Source organism: Anthonomus grandis, chromosome 6 (genome assembly GCF_022605725.1).
Source record: "Anthonomus grandis grandis chromosome 6, icAntGran1.3, whole genome shotgun sequence".
Taxonomy (NCBI): Eukaryota; Metazoa; Arthropoda; class Insecta; order Coleoptera; family Curculionidae; genus Anthonomus; species Anthonomus grandis.
This window is the reverse complement of record NC_065551.1, coordinates 24,107,819-24,135,040: the sequence shown is the minus strand read 5'-3', so window position 1 is coordinate 24,135,040 and position 27,222 is coordinate 24,107,819. Positions and strand designations below refer to the sequence as shown.

General features: G+C 30.5%; 1 protein-coding gene and 6 non-coding genes across 7 annotated transcripts; 1 reads left to right on the top strand and 6 right to left on the bottom strand.

Moving 5' to 3' along the window:
- The first annotated feature begins 335 nt into the window (after nucleotides 1-335).
- Nucleotides 336-25,512, top strand: LOC126737665 (SET domain-containing protein SmydA-8-like). Its single transcript, XM_050442654.1, has 10 exons — nucleotides 336-669; nucleotides 4,883-5,004; nucleotides 12,494-12,634; nucleotides 12,696-12,859; nucleotides 12,910-13,115; nucleotides 13,172-13,366; nucleotides 24,411-24,537; nucleotides 24,664-24,781; nucleotides 24,836-25,095; nucleotides 25,144-25,512. The coding sequence occupies exons 1-10, from the start codon at nucleotides 643-645 to the stop codon at nucleotides 25,386-25,388; spliced, it is 1,605 nt and encodes a 534-aa protein (XP_050298611.1). The 5' UTR covers nucleotides 336-642; the 3' UTR covers nucleotides 25,389-25,512.
- Trnaf-gaa (transfer RNA phenylalanine (anticodon GAA)) lies at nucleotides 14,395-14,474 on the bottom strand. The gene has a single exon. It is a non-coding gene; the product is annotated as a tRNA-Phe (tRNA).
- On the bottom strand, nucleotides 15,101-15,180 carry Trnaf-gaa (transfer RNA phenylalanine (anticodon GAA)). Its single transcript has one exon. It is a non-coding gene; the product is annotated as a tRNA-Phe (tRNA).
- Nucleotides 16,443-16,522, bottom strand: Trnaf-gaa (transfer RNA phenylalanine (anticodon GAA)). The gene has a single exon. It is a non-coding gene; the product is annotated as a tRNA-Phe (tRNA).
- Nucleotides 17,352-17,431, bottom strand: Trnaf-gaa (transfer RNA phenylalanine (anticodon GAA)). The gene has a single exon. It is a non-coding gene; the product is annotated as a tRNA-Phe (tRNA).
- On the bottom strand, nucleotides 18,850-18,929 carry Trnaf-gaa (transfer RNA phenylalanine (anticodon GAA)). The gene has a single exon. It is a non-coding gene; the product is annotated as a tRNA-Phe (tRNA).
- On the bottom strand, nucleotides 19,306-19,385 carry Trnaf-gaa (transfer RNA phenylalanine (anticodon GAA)). The gene is given in 2 exon segments: nucleotides 19,306-19,340; nucleotides 19,349-19,385. It is a non-coding gene; the product is annotated as a tRNA-Phe (tRNA).
- Nucleotides 25,513-27,222: the final 1,710 nt, after the last annotated feature.

Sequence of the window (27,222 nt, the reverse complement as noted above, 5' to 3'; positions counted from 1 at the left end):
AATAGTAATTAAGGGTGAAAAAGGGCAAACCACAAAGAAGCCTTAAGGCTTATTAGATTTTTCTTTCTTTTTGTATTGCTAGAAACGCATTTAACACTGTTTCTGTGTAGGTAGGTAATTAATGTTCAAAGGAATTTGTTGACACTCGCGTCAGGTTCGTGGAGCTTATATTCATATTTTGTGTCAACAAAGCGATTAAAACATATTGTCCGAGTTGTACCAGGATTATAATAACACAAATTCGTGCGGATTATCCACGCGATTTCTAATTCGAATCGGAGCATTTTTCTTTGGCACACGCCGATTTTCACCCACTACAAAAGCCCGGCGGATCCTTTTTTCCTCTCTGTTGGCTCGGTGGGAAAATAAACGACGACTCCGCGCGCTGAATTTGACCAAAATCAAGAAATCGACGCGTCGCGACGCATCGCCAAATTTTTACGCGGATCAATCGCGGGATCTCTATAGTTCAAATGTTTTTGTAATTATAGAGATTTTGCCAAGCGTCAGCGTTTTCTCTAGGTATTTTTATTTTAATTAAAAAAAAAAACTTTAACCAGTCAATTTTTAAAAATTTGGTTAGAAATATGAGTTTTTTGTAAGGTGTTTAGTTATTTTATTAAAATTTGGTTAAAGATCAAAATGAGCCGAAGTCACAGAAGAAATAAGGTAAGCATTTTTTTGTTTGTCTTCTTCTTAAAATTATTCATACCTTTTCTAAAAGGAGATATTGGAAGTCTTTTAAAATATGTATTATTTTAGTATTTTGTTACTAAGATAAATTCTAAGCAAAATGTTTAAGATTTTAGAAATAATTGTAATTAACAATATTTTAATTAGAAAAATAAAAAATATAAGAAAAAAACTAAAAATCAAACAATATTTCTTGACGAAAAATTTCTAAGCAAAATAAAATTTAATAAGTTTTGCAAAAAAAAAAGTTTTTTTGTTTCACTGTAAATTATAGTCCCTATGTAATATGAATAAACATAAAATTATTAATTGATTTAAATGTTTAAATATATGAAAAAACGATAAACATTAGAGACAATTATCAGGGCCGAGCCTAGGGTATTTGCCGCCCGGGTGCAAGAGCTAATTTTGCCGCCCCTTCTGCAGTGATTTTTATAAAAAGTGTTTTAAAAAATGCTCTTATACCAAAGTACAACGTTTAAAAAAAAGGGTGTAATAAAAAAATCATATTAAATTAAATTCCAAACACACATATATTATTTACTTATATAAGTATTTCTATATTAATATGTAATTACATCGATATAAACAAACACCTAAAGAAAATATATTTTACTTACATACTAATTTAAAGAAATTAAAAAAAAGTAATTAGAACCCTGGTTTAAATGCTAACATTTACTTTTCTTGTCTTTTTATATGCAAATTTCCTAATTAGGTCGGTAACATCTAAATTAAAAACAATGTCTTCCTCAATACTTATTATTGATGAATTTGATAGTCTTGATCTGCTTATTGTGGATCTTAAGTAGTTTTTTATTAATTTTAGTTTGGAAAATGAGCGTTCCCCATGAGCTACAGTGACTGGCATTGTTAAAAATATTCTTAAAGCTACGAATAAATTTGGAAATATGCCTTTCAAATCGTTAGCAACCAGATATATTAATATTTCTTTGGCCGAGAAAATATTTCTATCATTAATGTAAATTGATAATATGTCGATTTCATTATAGAGGTCCAATCCATTTATGTCCATATTTTTTGTTTCAGGGTCAGTTAATTTAGCTTCTAAATTCTTACAATAGGTCATTATTTCGGGTTTGGAAAATGCTTTTAAATTGTTTAAAAAACCAAATAATTCAATATGTTTTTGTAAATCGTGAAATCTCTCATCCAATTTTGAGGTTGAAATATCGAGAATATTAAAAAAAAAATTACTTTAAAATTATCTGGAGATTGGATTGGCTCATCCTTGTGTTCATAATCAAAAAACGTTTTTTTTTCCTTGGTCTTATTGAGTGAATGGCTGGAAAGGAAATTTCGGCATCTACTTCTTCCGCAATTTTCTTAAATTCATTTATCATGTCTAAAAACCCGTTTTCCGATCTCATTTGTGTCAAAAATAATTTGATTTCTTTTAGCATCTGTACAGCTTCTGGTAAAATAACATTAGACTTTTGCAGTGTTTTGCTTACTATATTAATTTTTGCCAAAATGTTGTACCAAATAACTAACGAACGAATAAATTTAAATGATTTTATTTTATTTATTAGGGACATTGCAATATTCTTTGTTTCATTATCTCTGCTTTCATCATTAAAAAGCGTAAACAGAGCATCATACACTTTTTCTAACTCAAATCTAAGAGTTTTTATTGCCTCAATACGGCTTTCCCAGCGGGTATCCGATAAGGGCTTTAGTGTTAGCCTGGGCAGCTCTTTTAAGAGAGCATTCCATCTGTAAGTTGAGGCCGAAAAAAAGACATATATTTCCTGAATAATGCTAAAAAAATTAGTTACTTCTAGAGAGTTTTTTGCTGCATCATTAACTACTAAATTTAAACTATGGGCGGCACAGGGTACAAAAAAGGGTCTAGGATTAATATTTATTTTTTTTTTTGTAGGCCATTGTGCTTGCCTTTCATGTTTGCTCCGTTGTCATAGCCCTGACCTCTCATATCGGCAATATCAATATCCAGTTCTTTTAAATAATTTAATAAAAAATCTGTTAACCCCTGACCAGTTGTGTTTGTAACTTTACAAAATCCTAAAAAATGTTCTCGAATTTCTATACTTTTAGAACAATCATCAATAAAAACGAATCTAACAACAATGGTAATTTGTTCTTGGTACTAACGTCAGGTATACAGTCAAGAATAATTGAGAAATATTTGCATAATTTTAAACATTTAACAATACACTTTTTTACTTTTTCTCCTATTAAAAAAATCAATTCATTGTGTATTTTATCTCCCAAATAATGCGGCATTTTGTTCCCATCTTTTTGGACTGTATCAATATGTTCGGCCATTACAGAATCAAATTTTGCAATCGTCTCAATTAATTTCAGAAAATTACCGTTACCCTTATCAAATAGTTTTTGACTATTACCCCTAAAAGCTAAATTTTGTCCAGCTAAAAACTGGATAAGAGATATTATTCTCTCTAAAATCGAAGTTTATCTTTTTTTTTTCATTTGAAATAAATTTTGATTGATAGAGTCCACAGTTAAACCTGTTTCTATTGATTTTTTTAATTCAAGCTATTTTCTAACACTTTCAAAATGCCCCTTACTGGTTTCATGTCTTTCTAAAGTCCGAGATAAATGTCGCCAGTCACTATAGCCATTCCCCTCACTAAAACTATTATCAGAAACTTTAGATAATTTACAAGGAAAACAGTACACCGAATCTTTAGATTTTGAGTAAATAAGCCAGGTTCTAGGAACTTTTTCATTGTTAATTAATTTTTTTTAAAGTAAGCAGCGCTAAAACATCTATTTAAATTATTAATGGGATAATTAATATTTTTAATTTGAACAGATCCTATTCCTAAAATCAATAATCTAATATTATCCGTTAATATTTCGGGCCAATATGCTGGATTTTTAAATCGTTCTTCATTTACCTGAATAGCTTCAATGTTCTCAGTTCGCGTATTTGCTGGCGTATTCGTCGAGTGATCATCTTGTTTCAGTTCATCTCCTGATGGTTGTTGATCTCCATCATTGATGGTTGTTGATCTCCATCATTTGGTTGTTCTACATCGGCATCGGCTTCAGTTGACGTCAAAAGTTGAACATCCGGGTCCGGCCTTTGGCTTGTTGAAGGTTGAGGTTGTACCGGTTGTCGGTTCGTTGATGACGCAAAAAACTTTTTTAAAGAACCTGCTAACCGCCTGTCATCTTCCTCCTTTTCTAGCTTCCTTTTTCGGTTTTGGGAACCAGAAAGCCTCTTTCGACCATCAGCCATCTAAATCAACAAATATTTTTTTTTAGAATTGGCACAAAAATCAGACATTACTTTTTTCAATGGAAAATTGCTTAAGGCATGAAGTTCTAAATATTTGGAATTATATTAATAAAATATTTTAAACTTACCGTTAACAACACAAACACAATTTTTATATAAAATGTATTAAAAATAAACATTAATCGACAAGTCGCTTTAAAACTCGCAAATTAAAATATATTAAAAACAAAAGGGTGGGAATTTCTAAACATTACACCCCCGCTTATTTCTGCAGCTCCAAAATACATATTATTTATTACCCAAAAGTATTGAAATTCCGCAAAAAATAAATTTCGAGGAATTACTTACTATTGGTGGTACTTTGCGCGGCTCTTTTAATTACGCCGCCCTTATAACATCATCAGCACCGGTCACAGACTTCGTGTAACCTAAAATGACGTCCAGGCGACGTCAGTGAAAGACGTTTTAATGTCATCCTAATTGGTCATTTTAGGTTAATTAGCGTCTACTTTTTGGTCTTTCAAATGAGTTTCTTTTACCGCAGGTTAATATCGAATTTTTTTTTATTACATAATTCATTACCAAAATCAATATTTTAAAGTAAAAAAAAAGAAGTTGTCGAGAATAACCATATCTATATAGTTATTCTCGACTTAATATCTTATATACATATTATGACAAGACATAACAATGTCTATAAAGAATCTTTCAAATTATATCTTTTTATTCTTGATGTAAGACTACCTCATTACAAAAAAATTAAGTTGAAGAAATTTTTCTATCTCGATGTCATATTTCTTATATCAATCGTAAACTGGATAAAGTACGAAAAATTATGTCTTTTTCCCTTATAGAAGGACAGGAATTCTAATTATGCCTTGCAAATTTTCTTTTCTAAACCTATTTTCCAAGATGTCTATAAAACACTTTATTTTCCAGAGAAGTCATTCCTCAAAAACGTCCAAATCTGACAGTACAATCAATAGTTTCCTGGATGATATATCAGAAGAAAGCTTTGAGGGACCAAAATATGAAGTCAAAACTTCGAAAGTTATGGGCAGGTAAGTTTATTTATTAGGCAATTTAAATGGATACCATCCTATTAAGATATTTAATTAACACCTTAAATTGTCCCAATGCATAATATAAATGAATATAGCTAATTTCTTATTTAAGTTGTATATTATTCATTCTTTTACAGCTTAATTTTTTATTAATTAATTAACAAGTTAAATTCAATACATTAGCTTTATAAAACCAACTGTTTATATTCAGTATTTTCCGGGGTTTTTGTTTATTATATACGATTTTTCTTGGTAAACTGTGGCATGAGTATTTTCCCTCAATATTAATCTCCAGCAGAGAAAGTTTATAAACAGAATTTTTTTTCTTTGAAACGTTGGTGATTACCGTAAAACCTTGAGTCAGGTCAATTAATAAAACTCATTGTTGGCTTTATCGATGAGTCAACCGTAGATTTAGCAGAACAGTTTTTTTTTTCAAAATAGCTTATTGTAAAAAAAGGTTTCCCCTTGTAAACGGAATGTAAACTACTATTATCAAATATTATTATCTACTAGTAACCAGTTTAAAATTTGTAAAATCAATCATTACATTTTACGAGGTTCAAACGTAAAAGCTATTTGGAAAACCGCTAAAAAAACACACAAAAATTTAAGCTGTGTATTTTTTTAATGATTTTATGGCTACAGTTTGGAAAGACGCTATTTAAAATTTTGTCTTCTGGATATGTCCTGTCAAATTTCATTATTTTTTTTATAGTTCGTAGAATATTCTGTTATTACATCATCGGCCAAAATGAGATATTCGTCCAGGTGTTTTTTAAACTCGCGAGTATAAATTGAGTTGTGTTAAAAACGCATATTTTTTAAAATTCAATTTAATAAAGAATAAGAAAAAAAATGAAAGAAGGAGATGATTGACGAGTTGGAGGCAAGCGAGAAATTCGTAGAGGACATATAGAAAAAAATTAAAATTGAAAGAACAAGCCCATTAATAATTAATAAGATGTATAAATTTAACGTGCAAGGAAGGGGATAAAAAAGAGACTGAAAATGACACAAAACACAATGAAGTGATACAGATTCTTGAAAAGGCCGTAAAAATTGCAAATTAATACGACAAAATAAAATAAAAATGCATTTGAAACTTACTTATATTTGCCAAAAAATTACATAAAACAAAAAAACAGCATGAAAAGAAAAAACGTCATTGAGACTATTAAATTAACACATTTAGAAATTTAATGAAAAAATACCATAAATTGTAATTCTTATAATAGTGTACACAGGGATAAAGAAATTACTTAAAAAGAATGAGAGAAGTACGAATATTGGAAAGAAAAAATTAAGAGACCGAATATTTAAAAAAAGGAGAGTTGAAGGTAATATCGTGAAATAGAACAAAATCAATTTGATAGTAATTAGTAGTAAAAACCAAAATAACAAAAAAACAAAGAGTCTTATCAAGAAGACATGATACCTTCTTATAAAGCCAGTAAGAACAATAAAGAGAATAACAGAAAAAAGACAATTGTGAACAAATTGTCTTTTGAACAAATTACACCCATAAAGAAAAAATAGGTTGAAACAGAAAACCTGAGAAAAAATAAATCTTAAAACCTAAACAAATAAAGATTGAAAATATGAGATCAGAATTCAAGAAAATAAATGAAAACTAATGCAATGAATATAAAAGGGCGAAAGAATATATAAAGAGGCGAAAGAGACGAATTTAGTTCACTAAAACCAAGAAAACTAAAATAAAAACTAGAAGCATATAAACTTTTAAGAAAAATTTTAATGTTGGCCTAAGGAAATATCAAAGTAACAAAGTTAAAGAATAGGTCACAAAGAACAAAAAAAAATATTTAGGGATTAGGTAAGTCCAAAGAGAAACAGGAAGAACGAGGAAAGTAAAAACAAGGATGCAACACTTGCACACATAGCAAAAAGAAAAATCAATATTTAGGAAAAAAGAAAAAAAACGTGAAGAAATCATGAACTAGAGCAAAAATAAAAAGGTAATAAACTTGCCAAAAAAGAGCAATTGATATAAAATTGATCAAAAATTATTACAAAGATTACATAAAATAAAATAAAAACAGGAAAAAGAAGACAAATAAAATAAATAAAATGCCCTTCATGGAAACTCTTTAAGAAAGAAATTACAGATATTTTTTTTAAAACAGAGAAAAAAGGAATAATTAGTAGAACATGCGTTGCAGAAAAGCCTAATCAATATCACGAGATAAACTTTAAAAAATATAATTAGGACTTGATAATATATGAAAAATTGGGAGAAATTTGCGTAAAGATAGTGAAAGGTCTGATCAAATTTAATGAGTACTAAAAAAAAATCTCATAAGCATGAGAAATGTCAGGTCAAAAAAGCATGAGACCACGAAGCACAAGAAAATAGTGTGGTTAATGCTAAATATTGCATAAAGAAGCAATAAGATATAGTACTAGTAGTAAGAGTGTGGGAGTTAGAGATCGGCATGTACTCCTAAAAGTCACTTTTTACTAACCCTAGAATCACCCAATCACTAATCACCGTGTATCTTAGGAGGCCTAAGATACACGGTTTTCACTAAGACTTGGCCGGGCCTATTAATTAACGCTTGCACATTGTTCCAGTCTAGATCTCTTTAAGATCTTGAGAGTGTCGTTGCTCCAAAAATGTTTCTTCTCACGACGACTTCACCTATTGCAAATCCCTAATTTGTGGTATAAAGTTTCCTCTCCTGTACTCCATTCTGACAGAGCAGGCAGACTTTCTCTTATTAGAAGGTGGAGATAGATACTGGTAATAGACCTGTTTAGGCAGTTATACTCAGTTAGGATTCCCACCAAGTTTTGATTCCTTGTCGGCCTCATGCTCCGATATCATCTCCTTGGCCTGTCTACATCTTTTTGTCTTTCTCCAATTCTTACTCGTTTTTCCGTGGTTCAATTATTAAGTTCATAAAAATTTGTTTTTTACTGAGGTGAAGTTTTTGCTTGTTCGTCAGCTTGTTCATTACTTTCGACACTCTCGTGTTCTGGGATTCACCTTAGTCTCACTTCCTTGTGTGCTGTCAGTCTTTCCAATGCATCTCTACACTTCTGGACTAGGGCTATGCTAGCTCTGTGTGAATGAATGAATGAAATGCAGAGAATGAATCAGAGCTAATCATTCATTCGCTCTGTGTTTTTGGATGGGTTGGGTTGGGTAGGGTTGGGTTGGGTTGGGTCCTTTGAGTTTGGATCCTTCCAAAGGATAGCTTAACTATCAGAGTAGATACAAATCTCCTTGTTACTTTCCAATACTTTGTCTACCATTTGTCTACCATTGCAAGTATAGCAAACACCTCTGCTTAGAAAACTGTGGGGTGTTTCCGTAGCGGAAAGAATTCCCTGTGTTTCTTCTTTCCATCTTGTATAACCCGATACCGACTGACTTAGTACCTTCCATCCATGATTCATCTGTGTACCAGGCCAGGGAATTGTTTAACTGCTTAATTTCAATCTTTTGACCAGATTTATCTATCAACCTTTCAACCTTTCCAGACTGGAAGTTCCGGTAAGCCAAGAAGAATATTTAGAAGTGCGTAGGTATTTTTCTCATGGGGCCAATAATTCTCAAACAGACCAGTCGTTGCAGTATAGCCAGCTTTTGGGCTTTGATAAACTTTAACGCCACTAGCCACGAAACCTTGACTGCAATTTAAAGCCACTGGAGAACATACCTATTGTTCCATTGTACCATTATTGCCCTATTAGGGCTATGGCCTTATTTACTGCTCTAGGTGAGTTTTAAATTAGAGTTTGCTGTCTAAAACAATTGACCTATTGAATGTTCAAGGCAAAGGCAAGTCTGACACATATTTGGAGGCTTAAAGCCTGTAAAATTAGGCCTTTTAAGAAAGAAAATTAGCTTGGTCTTCTCCGGGTCTCCCTATACCACTGTTCCATTATATTGCACGTGGCTTGCATGGTCTCACAGCCTGTGTTTATGCCTTTTCAGGTGATCATCACTAGTCCATCGTCCGCGTATGCTTGTGCAAAGAATACTACTAAGTTCTAGGTGTCTGAGGAGACTGTTCAGCACCAAACCCCTGAGATGTCAAGAAATCCAACTACCTTGTGGGCAGCCACCTTAAACTCTGGTATTGACACGATAATCCCCTAGTGTAATACTGATCTTCTATTCTTCCAGCGCCATTTTGATTCACCTGATCAGGTGAGATGGACACTGATCAGAAGGGCGTGGCAGATGTTGTCTATTTTCGCCATATCAAATGCTTCTTCCACGTGAAAGAAAAGAGCAAATGCCATACGAGGCCTGCAACTTCAAGGGATATAATTCCATTAGGCCCTGCAGTCTTATATAGACTAAACTCATCCACTGCCCAAGCTATGACTTCCTTTGTTACTATTTTTTTGGAGGAGTTCCAGTCTAGCTCCGGCTTGGTTTCTCACCACACAAGTAAAATTTGCTTCTCCGGGAAAGTGAGTCTTAAGAAGAATCTCAATGGTTTGTTCTTTGTTTGAGGTCTATAATTTTTCTTACCCTTCTTCAAATATCCTACCTCAGTCAGCTTCAGAAGACGCACAGCTCGTCGTCTAAGAGATATCCAGACGAGAAATATGAAATGAAAAGCTTATAATAAAAAAATATATAAGAAACTAAAAAGAACAAAAAATTGGATAAACAAGAACGAAAATAGCAAGCTTTAAATAAAGAATTAATTAATATTAATGCAAAAAGTTATTAGATCTTCTTTTTCAGGTACCTATCCTAGGTTTTGGATGTTGGCAATCACATGGCTATTAAAACTTTTTTTGTAATTGTTTTGCGAGACAGTTCTATTGAGCTTTTCTTAAACCAAGTCCTTCTTCTTCCGGAGCTCTCTTTTACATTGCAATTTCCCAACACGATTTGTTAATGATTGCCAATACTAGACTTAGTATTGTTAATAATAGTTCATAATTTAAAACTTGGATATGCATGATGTCACCTCATCTGCAATGTATTTGGCATCATCCGGCCTGGTTACCAGCGTGAATAGGATCAGTTAGCACCGAGAACTTACACCTAATTAAACACTCACATACAACCAAGCCCAAGCCATTTGAACCTAAAAGCACACGATTACCTCATGAATACTTGCTCAAGGTGCTACCGAGATCGGCTACTTTTTTTGCATTATAGTTTGCAGCTGGTTTATTTTTTATAAAATGGTGTTCATGACTTCTAGATCTTTTTTTATTCTTCGTAGCACTTTGATAGTTGTAATGTGAGCTGTCCATGGTATACTTTCATGCATTCAACTCCTATACAGCTACATCTCAAATGCTTCCATATTTTTAGTGGTGGCACTTGTTTGTGTCCAGGTTTCTACACCATTCAATAAAATATAAAAGACATAGCACCTTAAGGGTTTTACTTTCGTTTTAACAAATATGTTAAAATATTGAAAATGGCAACACTTTTTTTTAAATACAGTCCTTTCTTTTCCTATAGCATATTTTATTTCTTGTGCACTGCCCCATTGTTCCAACGTAGCAATATTGTTGTACACGTCAATTCAAGTTCCATCGACATATAAATGTGATCTTCATTTATATATCTTTTAGTGATGATCATTTGTTTCGTTTTCTTTACGTTGATATTAAGACTATATTGTTAACTGTACTATGCCATATGATCAATAACCCTACATAGGGCTTGCAATCTACGTGCTATCACCCTGGTATCGTCGGTATATCGCATATTATTTAGCCTAACTTCGGTCAAAAGTATACCTGCTTCTACACCGTTAAGGGCTTCGTTGAAATTTTTTTCGGAATATGAATTGAATGAAATTGAAGACGAGAGAACATATCTTCACATTGTATTTTTACTTGTCGGGTTCCATCTCTATCAAATCTTATGCATGCTGTCTGATTCCAGTAGAGATTTGAGGTTAATCTAATATCTTTATCGTTCAAGGCGACCCCTAATAGGGTTTTCTTGTCATTTTATTATGGTGATTTCGATTATATGCTTTTTCATTAGCAATCGGACATCCGTTTACATCACAGTGGACATCTCTGCATTTTTTAATTAAAACTTGAACTACAAAGAGTGCCTCTCTTGTTCCGACTACATTTATATAACCAGTTTTTGGGTTTCTGCATTTACTGTTGTTCTGTAGATGAGACATAATTGACATGTGACTCATCAGACTGAGGGTTTTATATTCATCGCACTTCTTTGCTCCAGATTTTTGGACACCGCTACATATTTTGATTGCAGCAATTTTTCGGGGATTTTGGCTAAAGAACCATTATTACAAGAGCAAGCACAACTTTAAGCTTTGGGTATCTATATGTGTGATTTATAGGAAATTATGTACTTAAAAAATGTAAGTTAAAAACTGAGAGCAAAATAATTAATTCTCCTCCACAAATTCACAATTAAATTGTACTGTTTATACTATTTATACTATACTATTCACTTGTAGTATTAAATATGTTAGCAGCTCTGCATGTTTCCTGGCTTACTTGTTCCTTTCTTTTTCTTAATTTTTCCATTATTTGTTTTTGTTAATATTAATTAATTTCAAAGATTTTTCACAAGAGGTCTTACATTAATATGGATCTATTGCTATCGGTTGTATAATCGCGAAAGAATCCTATTTTGTCCATATGTCAATATTAATATTTTATTGTTACTCAATTCTTATCGCAGAATAAGTGGTTTGAATTTGAATTGAAGATGTCGGTCATCCAGTAATATAGTAATGGTTTTACTTACTTATTTATAGTGGTTTAATACAACACTAAATTAAAAAAAAAAACACGAAATAGAATCTGATAAAATTAACAACATTTAAAGAATAATTCCATGAAATTAGGATTTTTTTACCATCTAAACTTAAAAGCTTCGAAAATAACTTTCTGAAAACTTACATTCCAAAAATTTAATAATAATTTTCGGTCGATGTAATAAAAACTAAAATAAAACAAATTTTAATGTTAGAAAACATAACGCTTTCATATGACAATGAATTATTTGATGCAGTTTTATATTTATTGGCAAACTTCCAAAATTTTCTCCGCTGACCAGATGGATCCTTTTAAAACTGTTTTATTAAGATTCGCGTAATTGCAAGATGGACTGTATAAAATCGAATCCTTTTAATATTTAGTATCGCCGTAGATTGGAAAGTTTGTTTTTTCTCCCGGAATGTAAATATTTTATAATATTATATATGTGAGAAATTATATAGGCGATACATCATGCCTGCCGGATTTGTTTAAGTTTTATTACCGGTTCAAACATTAATTTGACGGGTTTTATTTTTATAGCTTTTGTTATTCGATCGGTAATTTTTCACGTTTGTTTTGTTGCCGGTGATTTATGTTCGCTGTACCCATTTTAAACCGAGGTTAAAGTTTGATAAGGCTAAACATTTGCAAGCGATTTGTATTGTACCGAAAAGACGTTTGGGAAACGAGGCGGTGTAAACAATATTAATTAAAAATCACTTTTTATTTTTAGGTTTATTGTGTCCAAGAAAGACATTAGGCCTGGTGAAGTAATAATTTCCGAGGGGCCACTGGTAGTAGGGCCCTGCACCGACTGTAAAGTACAATGTCTTGGCTGCTACAAAAATCTGGAAAATGAAAAAAAATTCACCAGGTTAAATTTTCTGAATGTAAGTTTAAAAGTTTTAAATCAAACCTTGTGATTTTCTTATCAGATGTCACAACTGTGGTTGGCCCATATGCTCAAGAAAATGTTCGGGACTCAGAACAGCTCATGGTCATTCGGAAATCGAGTGTACCATACTAGAAGAATGTAAGTCGGCGTCTTTAATGAATTTTACTTCTTTGGAAGATTTGAGGTTGCATTATCAGGCAATAGGTAATAATTTTGCAAACCTATAAATTAAAACTAATGTCATATCCTTTTAGTTCCCTTAAGATGTCTTATCCTTAAAACCACTGATCCAAGCAGCTATTCAATCCTAATGGACATGGAAAGCCACAATGAAATACGTAAAAATATTCCTGATTTGTGGGAACTGAATCAGACAAGAGTTGTGGATAGAATAATTAAAGATTGGAGGCTTACGGAGTTTACTGAGGAAGAAATTCATACTATATGCGGAATTCTAGAGGTGTCAAGTTTTGCTTACGTCCTATATATTTTTTTTTTACACAAATTATGTTTTAGGTAAACGCTTTTGAGATTGGGCAACAAGGTGTTAATATACGTGGGTTATATGCAACAGCCTTTTTGCTATCACACGACTGTGTCCCTAATACCAATCATACCGATGAAGAAAATACTTACCATTTGACTATAAGAGCTTCGACAAGGATACCCAAAGGATATCCCGTGACCTTAAGTTATGCTTATACTTTACAGGTAAGGATTTTATAATAATATTCGTAATTTTATTTAAAAAAAGAATAGATAGGGTTTATTGCGCAACATATGTTGCTGCAGATTTATAATATGGACCCAATTGAAAATGATTTTAAATTTGATATATAGAGATCAGGTATAAAACGCTGGTAACAAATTATCTTTTATTAAATTGGCAACAGAAAATTATTAAAAAAACTATTATAAAATAATAAAAAAACAAAATAAAAACTACAATACAAATAAAATTTTTAATAATTATTAATAAATAGCGTTTTAAAAAATACTGTGTCTGGTGTCCATTTAAGTTATGCATATAAATTTAAATTATAATTTAGTTCCTACTTATAAACATAAAGCTTTTATTGATAGAAAATTAAAAAAATACCTAAAAACAAATTATTAATTAAAACAAAATAGTTTCAGAAGTAATACATTTTTTGCTTTTTATTTAAATCATAGTAAATAATATAAAAATGTGATGGATTATGTGACTAAGTATGAACTGTTAAAGCAACAAAAAGCTGCATAGTCGAAAATCAGACTTATCAAACAATGTTAACTTTATGCTCATTAAAAGTAAAAGGAGTAGAAACATAGTTTTTCTACTAGCATGTGTAAGATAGAAACTCCTTAATTTAAATATATGAGTAGGGTAGCATTTGCTATGTATCTACTACATTTTTCCGTGACTCATTTAGACCATTTTATGGGATTAGATCATTGCAGTGAAATGCCTATATGCTATATCATCAACTATATCAACAACAATATTTATTAGGAGATTTGCATTTAATTAGATACTGGGTGGGTATTTTATTAAAAAAGAAAGAAATTAACGTAAATTATAAGGATTGGTTATTGAGTTAGTAACAGTAAGAAAAATAGAACAAAAAAGTTGGGCTTATTTAGAAATCGAACCTCCGAACCAAAGAATTCAATATACAATAATCTTTTATCTATAAAGAAATATTTGCTTTATTTCCACTATCGTTAAAAGAGCAAAAATAAATTGTTCTAAAAAATATGGGCTCATGTAGGGATCGAACCTACGACCTCCGAGGTGATCAAATTCAGTACGGCGCTCTGACCACTGAGCTAACGAGCCTGTGATAATATAAATAATTGATAATAATTATAGGTAATTGATAACAAAAATAATCATATGGCAATACCTGACAATATTAGAAATTTTAAAATATTTAGTTTGAAAATACTAAGTATAAAATTGTGTCAAAAACAAGAAAACATGAGGCGTGCTTAGTGATAAAAAATATTGATTGCATTACTAACTGCAATAATTAGACTTCTGTAGACAGAGAGGCATGTGGGGGAAATATAACAATTGCAGTATTTGCATCAGATGCCTTAGCAAGAATTGGTGGCTCAAGGTGGGTTTCATAGTTGTCTAGATTTAACAGGCGGCGATCGAATTTAGAGCTTCATACAATGCCTTTTTGCTATATCATCGACAATATTTATTAGGAGATTTGCATTCAATTGGATACTGGGTTGGGAATTTTATTTAATAAAAAAAGGAATTGGCGTAAATTATAAAGTTTGGTTATTGAGTTAATAACAGTAAGAAAAGTAGAACAAAAAAGTTGGGTTTATTTAGAAATCGAACCTCCGAACCAAAGAATTAAGTATACAATAATCTTTTATCTATAAAAAAATATTTGCTTTATTTCCACTATCGTTAAAAGAGCAAAAATAAATAGTTCTAAAAAATATGGGCTCATGTAGGGATCGAACCTACGACCTCCGAGGTGATCAAATTCAGTACGGCGCTCTGACCACTGAGCTAACGAGCCTGTGATAATATAAATAATTAATACTAATTATAGGTAATTGATAACAAAAATAATCAAATTGCAACACGTGACAATATTAGAAATTTTCAAATATTGTGTTTAAGAATACTAAGTATAAAATTGTGTCAAAAACAAGAAAACATAAGGCGTGCTTAGTTATAAAAAATATTGATTGCATTACTGACTGCAATAATCAGGCTTCTGTAGACAGAGAGGTCTAAAGCATGCAGTCTGTGTGAGGCATGTGGGGGAAATGTAACAATTACAGTATTTGCATCAGATGCATTAGCAAGAATTGGTGGTTCAAGGTAGGTTTCATAGTTATCTAGATTTAACAGGAGGCGATCAAATTTAGAGCTTCATACAGAGTTCGTGAAATAATTCAAAAATTTCATAAACAGTTTTTTGTTGGACCAACCTGATGATTAGTACATCTTGTGACAATACATCCTACTAGTCCTCCAAAAGCAGCCTTTGTTTAAAAAAAACTATTATAAAAATAAAAAAAAAAACAAAATAAAATTTACAATATAAATAAAATTTTTAATAATTATTAATAAACAGCGTTTTAAAAAATATTGTGTCTGGTATCCATTTAAGTTATGCATATAAATTTAAATTATAATTTAGTTCATACTTATGGACATGACATTTTTATTGATAGAAAATAGCAAAAATACCTGAAAACAAATTATCAATGAAAACAAAATAGTTTCAGAAGTAATGAACTTTTTGTTTTTCATTTAAAATATAGTCAATAATTTATTATATTGATTATGTGAATAAGTATGAACTGTTAAAGCAACAAAAGCTGCTTAGTCAGAAATCAAACAATATTAACTTTATGCTCATTAAAAATAAAAGATGTAGAAACATAGTTTTTCTAGTAGCATGTGTAAGATAGAAACTCCTTAATTTATATATGTGATATACTAGTATCTACCAAATTTTTACGTGACTCATTTAGACAATTTTATGGGATTGGACCATTGCAGTGGAATGTCTTTTTGCTAGGTGATTTGCATCCAATTAGACACTGAGTTGGGTATTTTATTAAAAAAAAAAGAAATTGACGTAAATTATAAAGTTTGGTTATTGAGTTAATAACAGTAAGAAAAGTAGAACAAAAAAGTTGGGTTTATTTAGAAATCGAACCTCCGAACCAAAGAATTAAGTATACAATAATCTTTTATCTATAAAAAAATATTTGCTTTATTTCCACTATCGTTAAAAGAGCAAAAATAAATAGTTCTAAAAAATATGGGCTCATGTAGGGATCGAACCTACGACCTCCGAGGTGATCAAATTCAGTACGGCGCTCTGACCACTGAGCTAACGAGCCTGTGATAATATAAATAATTGATAATAATTATAGGTAATTGATAACAAAAATAATCACATAGCAACACCTGACAATATTAGAAATTTTAAAATATTTAGTTTGAAAATACTAAGTATAAAATTGTGTCAAAGACAAGAAAACATAAGGCGTGCTTAGTAATAAAAAATATTGATTGCCTTACTAATTGCAATAATTAGAGTTCTGTCGACAGAGAGGCATGTGGGGGAAATATAACAATTACAGTATTTGCATCATATGCCTTAGCAAGAATTGGTGGCTCAAGGTGGGTTTCATAGTTGTCTAGATTTAACAGGCGGCGATCAAATTTAGGGCTTCATACAACGCCTTTTTGCTATATCATCATCTATATCAACGACAACATTTATTAAGAAATTTGCATTCAAATAGACCTTGGGTTGGGAATTTTATTAAAAAAAAAATTGGCGTAAATTATAAAGTTTGCTTATTGAGTTAATAATAGTAAGAAAAGTAGAACAAAAAAGTTGCAGTATCTGAACTTTTATCAGAAGTGCAATATCTGAACAAAAATAATCATATTGCAATACCTGACAATATTGCGGATTTTAAAATATTTATAAGTGCAAAATTATGTCGAAAACAAGAAAAAACAAAAAATGCAGATTATTTATTAGCAAAAAATATTGATTGAATTAATGACTGTAATGCATTGATTTCAGTATCCAAACTAACTTTAAATATAATGTCATTTTATATTATTTGTATACAATAATTTACATACAAGGGAAATTTCTATCAATATTAAGCATCGTTCACAGAGCAATATTAAATAAATATTTAACAAAAATATGGGCTCATGTAGGGATCGAACCTACGACCTCCGAGATGATCAAATTCAGTACGGCGCTCTGACCACTGAGCTAACGAGCCTGTGATAATATAAATAATTGATAATAATTATAGGTACTTAATAACAAAAATAATCATATTGCAACACCATATAATATTATATTATAATTAAAATATTTAGCTTGGAAATACTAAGTATAAAATTGTGTCAAAAATAAGGAATCATAAGGCGTGCTTAGTGATAAAAATGCATTGGTGACTGCGATAATCAAATTTATGGTCAAATTTAGAGCTTCATTCAGAGTTCGTGAAATAATTCAAAAATTTCATAAAAGTTTTTCGTTGGATCAATCTGAAATACATCCTGTGACAATACAGCGTACTGGTCCTCCAGAAGTATCCTTTGTTTAAAATGGACCCTATTAATAGATTTAATGGATTTAAGGTGGAAACATCTATACACGAGGCAACGAATTACCGATTTCATTATATACGATACAAAGATCCAATGGCTTAAGGTACATGATGATGATCAAATTACACGATGGTTCCATCTTATTTAAAGGACCTGCCCATATCCAACAACAGCAAACAACTTAGTCACCAAAAAGTCAGCTATCTAGGTGTTAAATCTGAAATATTCTTAGCTTTCGCCTTAAGACAGTCTTTTCGTTCAACAGTTTTACAAAAACTTTACTTTCACTTTACAAAAATTACTTTTTTTCTCCAAAACTATAACAGCTCATTTGCATAGCTATAACACATCTAAGCAGTTGTTTAAATTAAGATTGTAGACTGGGTTCGTCAGCATACTAGGAAGCAGCACTATCCTGCTAAGCAAGTGGTCAAAGGTACACTATATAGTCTAAGTACAACAGTTTCCCGTAAATCATCTAGTCAGATTGTATATCCGTTTTGTGAGATCCCATCTCGTCTATTCTTCAGTAATATGGGCACCGAAGGCAGAAGTTAATATAGATCTTATTGAAAAAGTACAAAAAAGATTTTTTCGATACTTGTTTGTTAGAAAGTATAATGCTGACCCATACTTGGTAGCTTAAAGAAGCATGCTCGAGAGTTTCGAATTTCTTATTGAAAAGATCAATTTAAGATTTAATTTACACAGGGTTATTTTTAAGCAGTAAGGTAAAATGCTCTCCAATAAACAATATGATGGGAGAATGTAATTTTTGTTTAACCATATAATGTTGACCTTGTTCGCATTAGCGTTCGGGGGATATGGTCCTATTGTTTGCCTGCTTCTGCATCAATTCCTTAGTGCTTAGGATAGGCATTTGCTTTTGTTTCTTTTATTTTTGTATTGTGTTTTACTTTTTTTTAAATTAGAAGTTAAGTCAGTTGCAAAACGAAATTATATCATGTTTCTATTTTGTAAATTTGTATATATTTTTTTATAGTAAAATTAACGTTTATGTGTCAAATTTGTTGTATTGCCAATTACCATTAAACAAGCAACAAATAAATTATTAACAAAAAATGGGCCCATGTAGGGATCGAACCTACGACCTCCGAGGTGATCAAATTCAGTACGGCGCTCTGACCACTGAGCTAACGAGCCTGTGGTAATGTAGATAATTATAATTGCAGATAATTGACAACAAAATAAATCCCATTACAAAATGTAGCATCATAGGATTGTTAAACATCAAATTAGAAATTGGATATCTCGTTTAAATTTCTGACACTGAGTATATTCTCATTTAATTAGATTAGATAGCCAAAAAATAAAGATATATAAAAAAACAAATATCCTAGGTAACATTAAAATATCAACAAACAAAATTATTCAAAAAAAAAAGACGGGCTCATGTAGGAATCGAACCTACGACCTCCGAGCGAACAACATTCAGTACGGTAATAAAGATATATAAAAAAACAAATATCCTAGGTAACATTAAAATATCAACAAACAAAATTATTCAAAAAAAAAAGACGGGCTCATGTAGGAATCGAACCTACGACCTCCGAGCGAACAACATTCAGTACGGCGCTCTGACCACTGAGCTAACGAGCCTCAGATGTTTTCGTAGATAATTATTGATAAAATAATCATATTGGAATTTCGCAATATTTCATAAATCTCTTTAGTAAATTAACGACATTTCTAAAAGTAAACATTTAGCAGATGTGACATATTTTGACCCTATAAGTAAATTTTGATTAGGCTTAATTTAATGCTGTAATATTTATAAGATATACCATAAGAAATAAAGTTAAGCATTTCGAAATCACCTGACTATGCAAATACTGCAAAAAGTAATGGATATATTGGGAAATCCTTTTCGACCTTTTCTAACTTTTTTATTTAACCGGCAGCTTTTTGTCTTGCATTTTGGTAATATTGATACCCCAGTAATTCTTTGAATGAATTGCACCGTTATTTCTTTAATATCTAAAGATTGTACAAGCAAATTTTGCTTTGTGAAAGCCCTGGCATTAATTATATTATGATTTTTAAAAAAGGTCAAAAAGGTAAAAGTACGTATTAGCAGGAAAAACACATTTGGCAAACCAATACCTGTACAGGTAACTAACTATTCAAGATGAAATTTATTGAAAATTAATTTTAACGTTTCCCATCATTCAGTACAGGACAATTGCCGGAAAATTAAATTAAACAGAATACAGCTAAAGCTATGTTAATCTTTGAAAAAAATGATGAACGTGAACGTGAAAGAATGAATGAACATTTTTGAAATGAGTAATGGCGAACCTAGATAGCTTTATTTGAATTTTCTTCTTAAAATCATCTCAGAATTAATACCCTTGTGTTGATATTCCGCTCGGCGAAGCACCACCCGGTATATATGTTCTCATGTGCACATTTTAATACGAAATCGCTTTTAAACAACTTTAATTTTTGTCAGGATCACGTAAAAAAGTATAAATATGACGTGATCAGTACCTCTTGTGCGTCAGACAAGACTAAGTAGAGGTGGCAATGTCGCTGTATATCTTAAAAATACTTATAACATTCATATTTTGCATAGAGAATCTGCAGCTTTTTTTGAACAAATTTTGATAGAGCTAAAAATAAACGGCAAAAAAATTCTTGTTATAGAAACATTTATTGTCCGCCTAAAGGTGAATTAAACCTTTTTTATTTTGCTCTGGATAACATTCTGGTCGATTTTTATGCTGCCTATTACACATAATGCTCCTTGACGAATTTAACACAAATACTTTTAATCCAAATGTAACCACTTCATTATTTAAAATTACTGAAGTTTATGGTTTTGAAAAACTCATATCAGAGCCAACAAGAGTGTCTAATACTTCTATGTCCCTCATCGATTGGATTTTTTCTCATATTGGCCTTATAGAGGCTTGTCAAAGTAGGGATTGTTTATTCAAAAAGCACCAGGTAGCAAAACATTATTATAAATGATATACAAAGTTACAAATTTCTACTCAACAAAAAAAAACAAATTCATGACAATTTTGGTTTTTTCAGGTCTCAATTCCTGTTTTATTCAACTAAGAATGTTCATTTAAAAAGCACCAGATAGCAAAACTGCAAACTAATTAAATTCGAATTTTTCTTTCTGAAAGGCATTGAATATTGTTATAAATCATTATATAATTTCCCTCATCCTTCCCTCTTCTCATATTTTTTTTTCCGTTAGGTAAGTTCTTTTTCAATGGAATAATTAAGTTTTTAAATTATTATTTTTATTGTCTTGGCATCAACAGAATTCAAAAACCTCCAGCGAACCTCTTGTGTAAGAATATCCCCAAAAATGTACAATTCATGGCCTGTTTTTACTTTAGTTACAAATTCTTCGATTTTTTTGTTATTGGTAAATGGTAAATTTTTTTTAATTTTCAATGTCAATTAGATGATTAATAATAATAATATTAGTTTAATACTCCGTGATTAATTGCTGCAATTTCTTGGTAACTAAGTTAAAAAAAAGTCTTATTATTATTAATAATAAAATTTACTAATAATCATATTAATAATAATTAAAAAAAAGTTGGGCTCATGTAGGAATCGAACCTACGACCTCCGTTTAGATGAAATCAGATTGGCGCTCTGACCACTGAGCTAACGAGCCTCGAGTGTTAAAACCGTTTAATCCTGGATTTATTATTGAAAATTCGGGATTTAATAAGACTCAAGGTTAAACCTCGGATTACGTCAATTTTCGCGCTTCCGATATGTATTTAATATATTGTATATTTTAGAATAAAAATTGTAGACCCGGATTTATTTGAGACGCCTCACGCCTGTACCTTTTTTCTTGAATATCAACTAGTAGAAATTATAAAAGTAATGTAAACGTAGGACTATCTTATTAAAATGAGAAAATAAAAATAGCAGTAAATAGTGAACCTAATAAAGTTATTTCAATTATTGTGGTAATAATAGGAGGATATTAATTATTCTATAGACACCGCAATAAGAAATATCAATTTTATTGGGATAATTTTTTTAGCCAACAATTTTTTTTTATGAAATAGAAAATTTGGGCAGATCTTTGGGATGTTCGAAAATAAATTTATATTGTTTTTTAATTTAGTCCAAGTGCCTTTACTCGGAAGGTAATGTTTTTTATTAGCAACAGTGTTCTTTTCTTCTTGGCATTCACTAATATATCAGTATATTTGTAAATAAGAGAGATATTTCTTAGGAGTAAAAAAGTTTGAGCTTCCCTGGGAGTAAAATGTTCTTTTGAGTCAAGAATTAAACCACACAAGCCTTATTTTTGAATTACAGGCAATAAATAAGGTCATAGGTTCAGTTCATTTATTTTATCTTTTTTTTTTTGTTAAAGTGACAATGGTTTGTTTGACAATGGTAACTAAGCTTTTTATTAGCATTTTTCTAAACTGAATATTGCAAGCTGAAACATATTTATTACAAAAGTTGACTGTAAAAAAGTTAGGCAATCAAAGACATATAAGAAGAAAGTATAAAATAAAATGTAAAAAGAAGCAAGAAGATACCATTTAATTAAACTTGCAATTTATTTACACAGTTCATTAAGAAAACACGATCACTCACGACTACTATACGGCTATTTATATACAGCTATTTAAATTTTGCGCCAATATTCCGATCTTTACTTGACTGAACTGACAACTGGGCAGAATGCTGTTCCGGAAGATTCTAACTAACGTTTGATGACGTCGTGCGGTGTACTACTTGTGTCATTTTGGAATGACGGAGAATTAGCTGGTTTCTCGATGTTTACAATATCGTTCAATACTTAACAAAATTAGTTAAAAAATTATATTAAAATTCTGCTAGTAGAAAACAAATTGTATCCATCAAAACAGTTGAAGGTGTGATATTATTATCAGCTAAATTTTGCTCAAGGTAAATCTCAGGACAGCTATACAGTTTTATTAAAAATATTCATCCCAATATTGTTAAACAGATTGAGATGTATAACAAGGAGCAGAATTAAGCTCTCAAAGTCTGATAAATAAACTTATTAGACTTTGACTTTGTGTATGATCTTTATATGCAGTTTGAAGAATTTTTACTCCCTTAAAAATCTGGAGGCTGGAAGTGAGGCTGGAGGGATCTTGAAATAAAAACTTAAATTAGAAATGGTATAGCACTGGTATAAAGGCAGCCTTTGTATATATGTGATATGCATATAGCACAAGAAATCATTTATAGAATACACCATCAAAGTTCCACCAAATAGTCCAAAAAAGAAATTTCTCTTTCAGAATACTTATTTGAAACACATTTTTATTATTTGAATTTTTATTCCAGTTACGTTATTTAAATAAGTTATTTCTATATTGTAATCTTAGCTTTATTCATTTTATAATTTCTGCCTTTAATATGCTTCTGCGGTGAATTAGTTTTCATATGTTCCTTTTTCATTTTAATTATCCATATGACTTAAATATTTACATGCGGTTTTTAGCCTTGACTTTTATTATTTTTATTATATGCTATTTTTATTAGTTTCGAGATAATTATACTAATGAAGTTTTACATCGTTAAGTTAGTTTACTATTATTTTCTTTGGTGAAACGTTTCAGTATATGCGTTGATTGAGAAATTGGGTTCAAATTCCCAATTTCTCAATCAACGGTATGTTTTTTAATATTCTTGATCTATTGGTGAATAAGACCAAACAATAATCAGTTTTTGTATATAATTTTAGTAAAACAGAAAGATCTGCGGTTTTATGGCGCAGTTTGTTTATTCTTTTTCCTAACATTAATTCATATCACTACATTTTTTAGTTATTTATGTATAAAATTGTGAACCGTAATTTCCTTCAGATGTAACCATAACTGCGTTCTTGTAATAAAATATTAAATAACTCAAAATTGATTCTTAATTAATGATCAATTTAGTTGACTTTGATATTATTTGGGTTAATTAGCAAGTCCATAAATTAAATGTTATAAAATGATTTCCAGCCCTCCATGCTGTATGAGGAAAGAATTTCATTGAGGTTTTTTTGTTCTACAGATTTGTCGCTTTTTTCTTAATTTTAGTTTTAATATATTTTAGTAAAGATTGCTCAAGGTAAATCTCAGGACAGCTATACAGTTTTATTAAAAATATTCATCCCAATATTGTTAAACAGATTGAGATGTATAACAAGGAGCAGAATTAAGCTCTCAAAGTCTGATAAATAAACTTATTAGACTTTGACTTTGTATATGATCTTTATATGCAGTTTGAAGAATTTTTACTCCCTTAAAAATCTGGAGGCTGGAAGTGAGGCTGGAGGCATCTTGAAATAAAAACTTAAATTAGAAATGGTATAGCACTGGTATAAAGGCAGCCTTTGTATATATGTGATATGCATATAGCACAAGAAATCATTTATAGAATACACCATCAAAGTTCCACCAAATAGTCCAAAAAAGAAATTTCTCTTTCAGAATACTTATTTGAAACACATTCAGAAAATCTGACGTCACCTAATCAGACCGTCATCGGCGCAAGTAGTAGTAATCCAGAATATCATAAAAAATATTTAGAGTTTCTGTAAAATTCCATCTTCTTCTAATCTTCTATTTATACAACGAACTTTAACAATTACTTTGTCATTTGTAGTGTACACAAAAGAGACGAGAACACTTACTAGAGAATAAATTTTTCGAATGCAGATGCAAAAGGTGTGCAGATCCAACTGAGTTGGGTACCTACACTGGAGCTCTCATTTGTCCAAAATGTGATAATGGTAAGAAAACATGCTTAGTAAACAGGGAATCAAAAGGGTATATAGAAGTTTTTTTTATAAATCTGCTTATATTTTCATAACCTTCAACCACCAAACCTAAAATAAATTATTTTTTTTTTATTATAGGTCTAGTACTATGTGATAACCCATTAAACTTCGATTCCACTTGGAGCTGTATATATTCTGGAAAGCAATGTCCAGGTTATGTTATTTCTGCAAACTCTATGAAGTTATTGTTAAACAGGTATCAATTACTTTTCCTTTAAATTAAATAAGCACAATTAATGGATTATTGTAGAATTTCACAAGAAGCAGACCAAATCGATAGCAACGATATTAAGGCCATGGAACACTTCTTGCAAAAATACCGAAACGTTTTACATCCCACACACTACTTATGCTTAGCCATAAAAATATCCTTAAGTCAAGTTTATGGAAGAATATCTGGATACATTATCCAAGAACTAAATGAGAAACCTTTGCTAAGAAAAAAGGAGCTATGCGAAGAAATTTTAAGTGTGTTTGACGTAATTGAACCCGGATTTACCAGGATTAGAGGTAGGAATAGTTCTTTTAATTTATATATGATTATTAAGCCTTTTTTAGGCGTAACTCTTTATGAAATCCATGCTCCTATGATGATTCTTCTCACACGTCAAATAGAGTCTCAGCCTATGTCCAAAAAAGACATAAAAGCCGCCCTAAAGGACATTTTAAAGTACCTGACTGAAGCAAAAATTATTTTGAGTTACGAGCCAATACACTCGTCCGAAGGAATTATGGGATCGGCAGCGAATGATGCTTTAAAGCAAATTAAAGATTGGGAAAAGATTGTTGGCAAAATTAGGTGAACCTTATGTGTTTATATTGAATATTTAAATCGTGTTTTTTTTTCAAAGAACTGTGCCAGTTATAAATAATTACTACTGTAACTAAGTATGGATTCATTATTTTTAATAAAAAAATTCAACAAAGTTTTTGCGTTTTAATATTCTCGATGCTTTGGTGAATAAGAGATGCCGGTAAATCTGAATTTCGTTCGCTACCAAATGCCAAATAAGCGTATTTATTGGCTTGGCAAAATCTGATAACTAAAGGAAAATGTTTATTAAAAACATCTATAAAAGTAAATTTAAATTTTAGTCTAACATTTTCCTTAAAAGTTAATATGCATGTCTTTCTTACTTTAGATTTTCCTTCCTTTAAAAGTTATTCATTATTAGCCTAAATTTTTATTATTTGAATTTTTATTCCAGTTACGTTATTTAACTAAGTTATTTCTATATTGTAATCTTAGCTTTATTCTTTTTATAATTTCTGCCTTTAATATGCTTCTGCAGTGAATTAGTTTTCATATGTTCCTTTTTCATTTTAATTATCCATATGACTTAAATATTTACATGCGGTTTTTAGCCTTGACTTTTATTATTTTTATTATATGCTATTTTTATTAGTTTCGAGATAATTATACTAACGAAGTTTTACATCGTTAAGTTAGTTTACTATTATTTTCTTTGGTGTAACGTTTCAGTATATGCGTTGATTGAGAAATTGGGTTCAAATTCCCAATTTCTCAATCAACGGTATGTTTTTTAATATTCTTGATCTATTGGTGAATAAGACCAAACAATAATCAGTTTTTGTATATAATTTTAGTAAAACAGAAAGATCTGCGGTTTTATGGAGCAGTTTTTTTATTCTTTTTTCTAACATTAATTAATATCACTACATTTTTTAGTTATTTATGTATAAAATTGTGAAACGTAATTTCCTTCAGATGTGATTAACCATAACTGCGTTCTTGTAATAAAATATTAAATAACTCAAAATTAATTCTTAATTAATGATCAATTTAGTTGACTTTGATATTATTTGGGTTAATTAACAAGTCCATGAATTAAATGTTATAAAATGATTTCCAGCCCTCCATGCTGTATGAAGAAAGAATTTCATTGAGGTTTTTTTGTTCTACAGATTTGTCGATTTTTTCTTAATTTTAGTTTTAATATATTTTAGTAAATTGTCTACCATTTTGATTACTTTTTTTTAAATTAAAGACCTTTTTAGATAATTTTTATATGTGCCAATATATGTACCTTTTTCTGTTTTTGTTTTTATAATTTTTTTTGTAGATTTATTCAGATTACCTTTTTGCAATTTTTCTATTTAATTATTGTTGCTTATTTTTCTCAAATCCATTTTTTTTTAATTATAATTATTTTGATATTCCTCAGCAATTTTATTTGATTTTTTTTATTTATTTTATTTGTCCAATTTATTTGTAGTTTAAATCAGTTGTGTGTCATTCTTATTTAATTTTCTATTGAATAATTTTCACTTCTGTCTTGAAAATTTGTCTTATTATTTGTAGATTTTACTGTCCTTTCTTCTTTGTTTAACTCAAATTTTTAGTCCGAAGACCGAAGAGCGCAAATGATGAGCCCGATGTTTTTATTAATTGAATATTAATTATAGTAAAATTTTTAAACTATTTTAACGATATTGCCGACAGCACCCACATCACCTGATCTGTCATTCCGGAATGACACAAGTGGCACATCGCACGACGTCTCTAGAAACGCGTGGAAGGTCAGCGAATTTTCCGGAATCATGATCAGCCGAGTATATAAGGAGCCGCATCGCCGCTGGGAATCAGTTGACAGTTCGGTGTACTAAAATTGGACG

Coding starts and splice junctions, on each gene's coding strand:
- LOC126737665 (XM_050442654.1), top strand. CDS start 643: ATGAGCCGAAGTCACAGAAGAAATAAG. Junction 12,860..12,909: donor GTTGCATTATCAGGCAATAG/GTAATAATTTTG, acceptor ATATCCTTTTAG/TTCCCTTAAGATGTCTTATC. Junction 25,096..25,143: donor CGGATTTACCAGGATTAGAG/GTAGGAATAGTT, acceptor AGCCTTTTTTAG/GCGTAACTCTTTATGAAATC.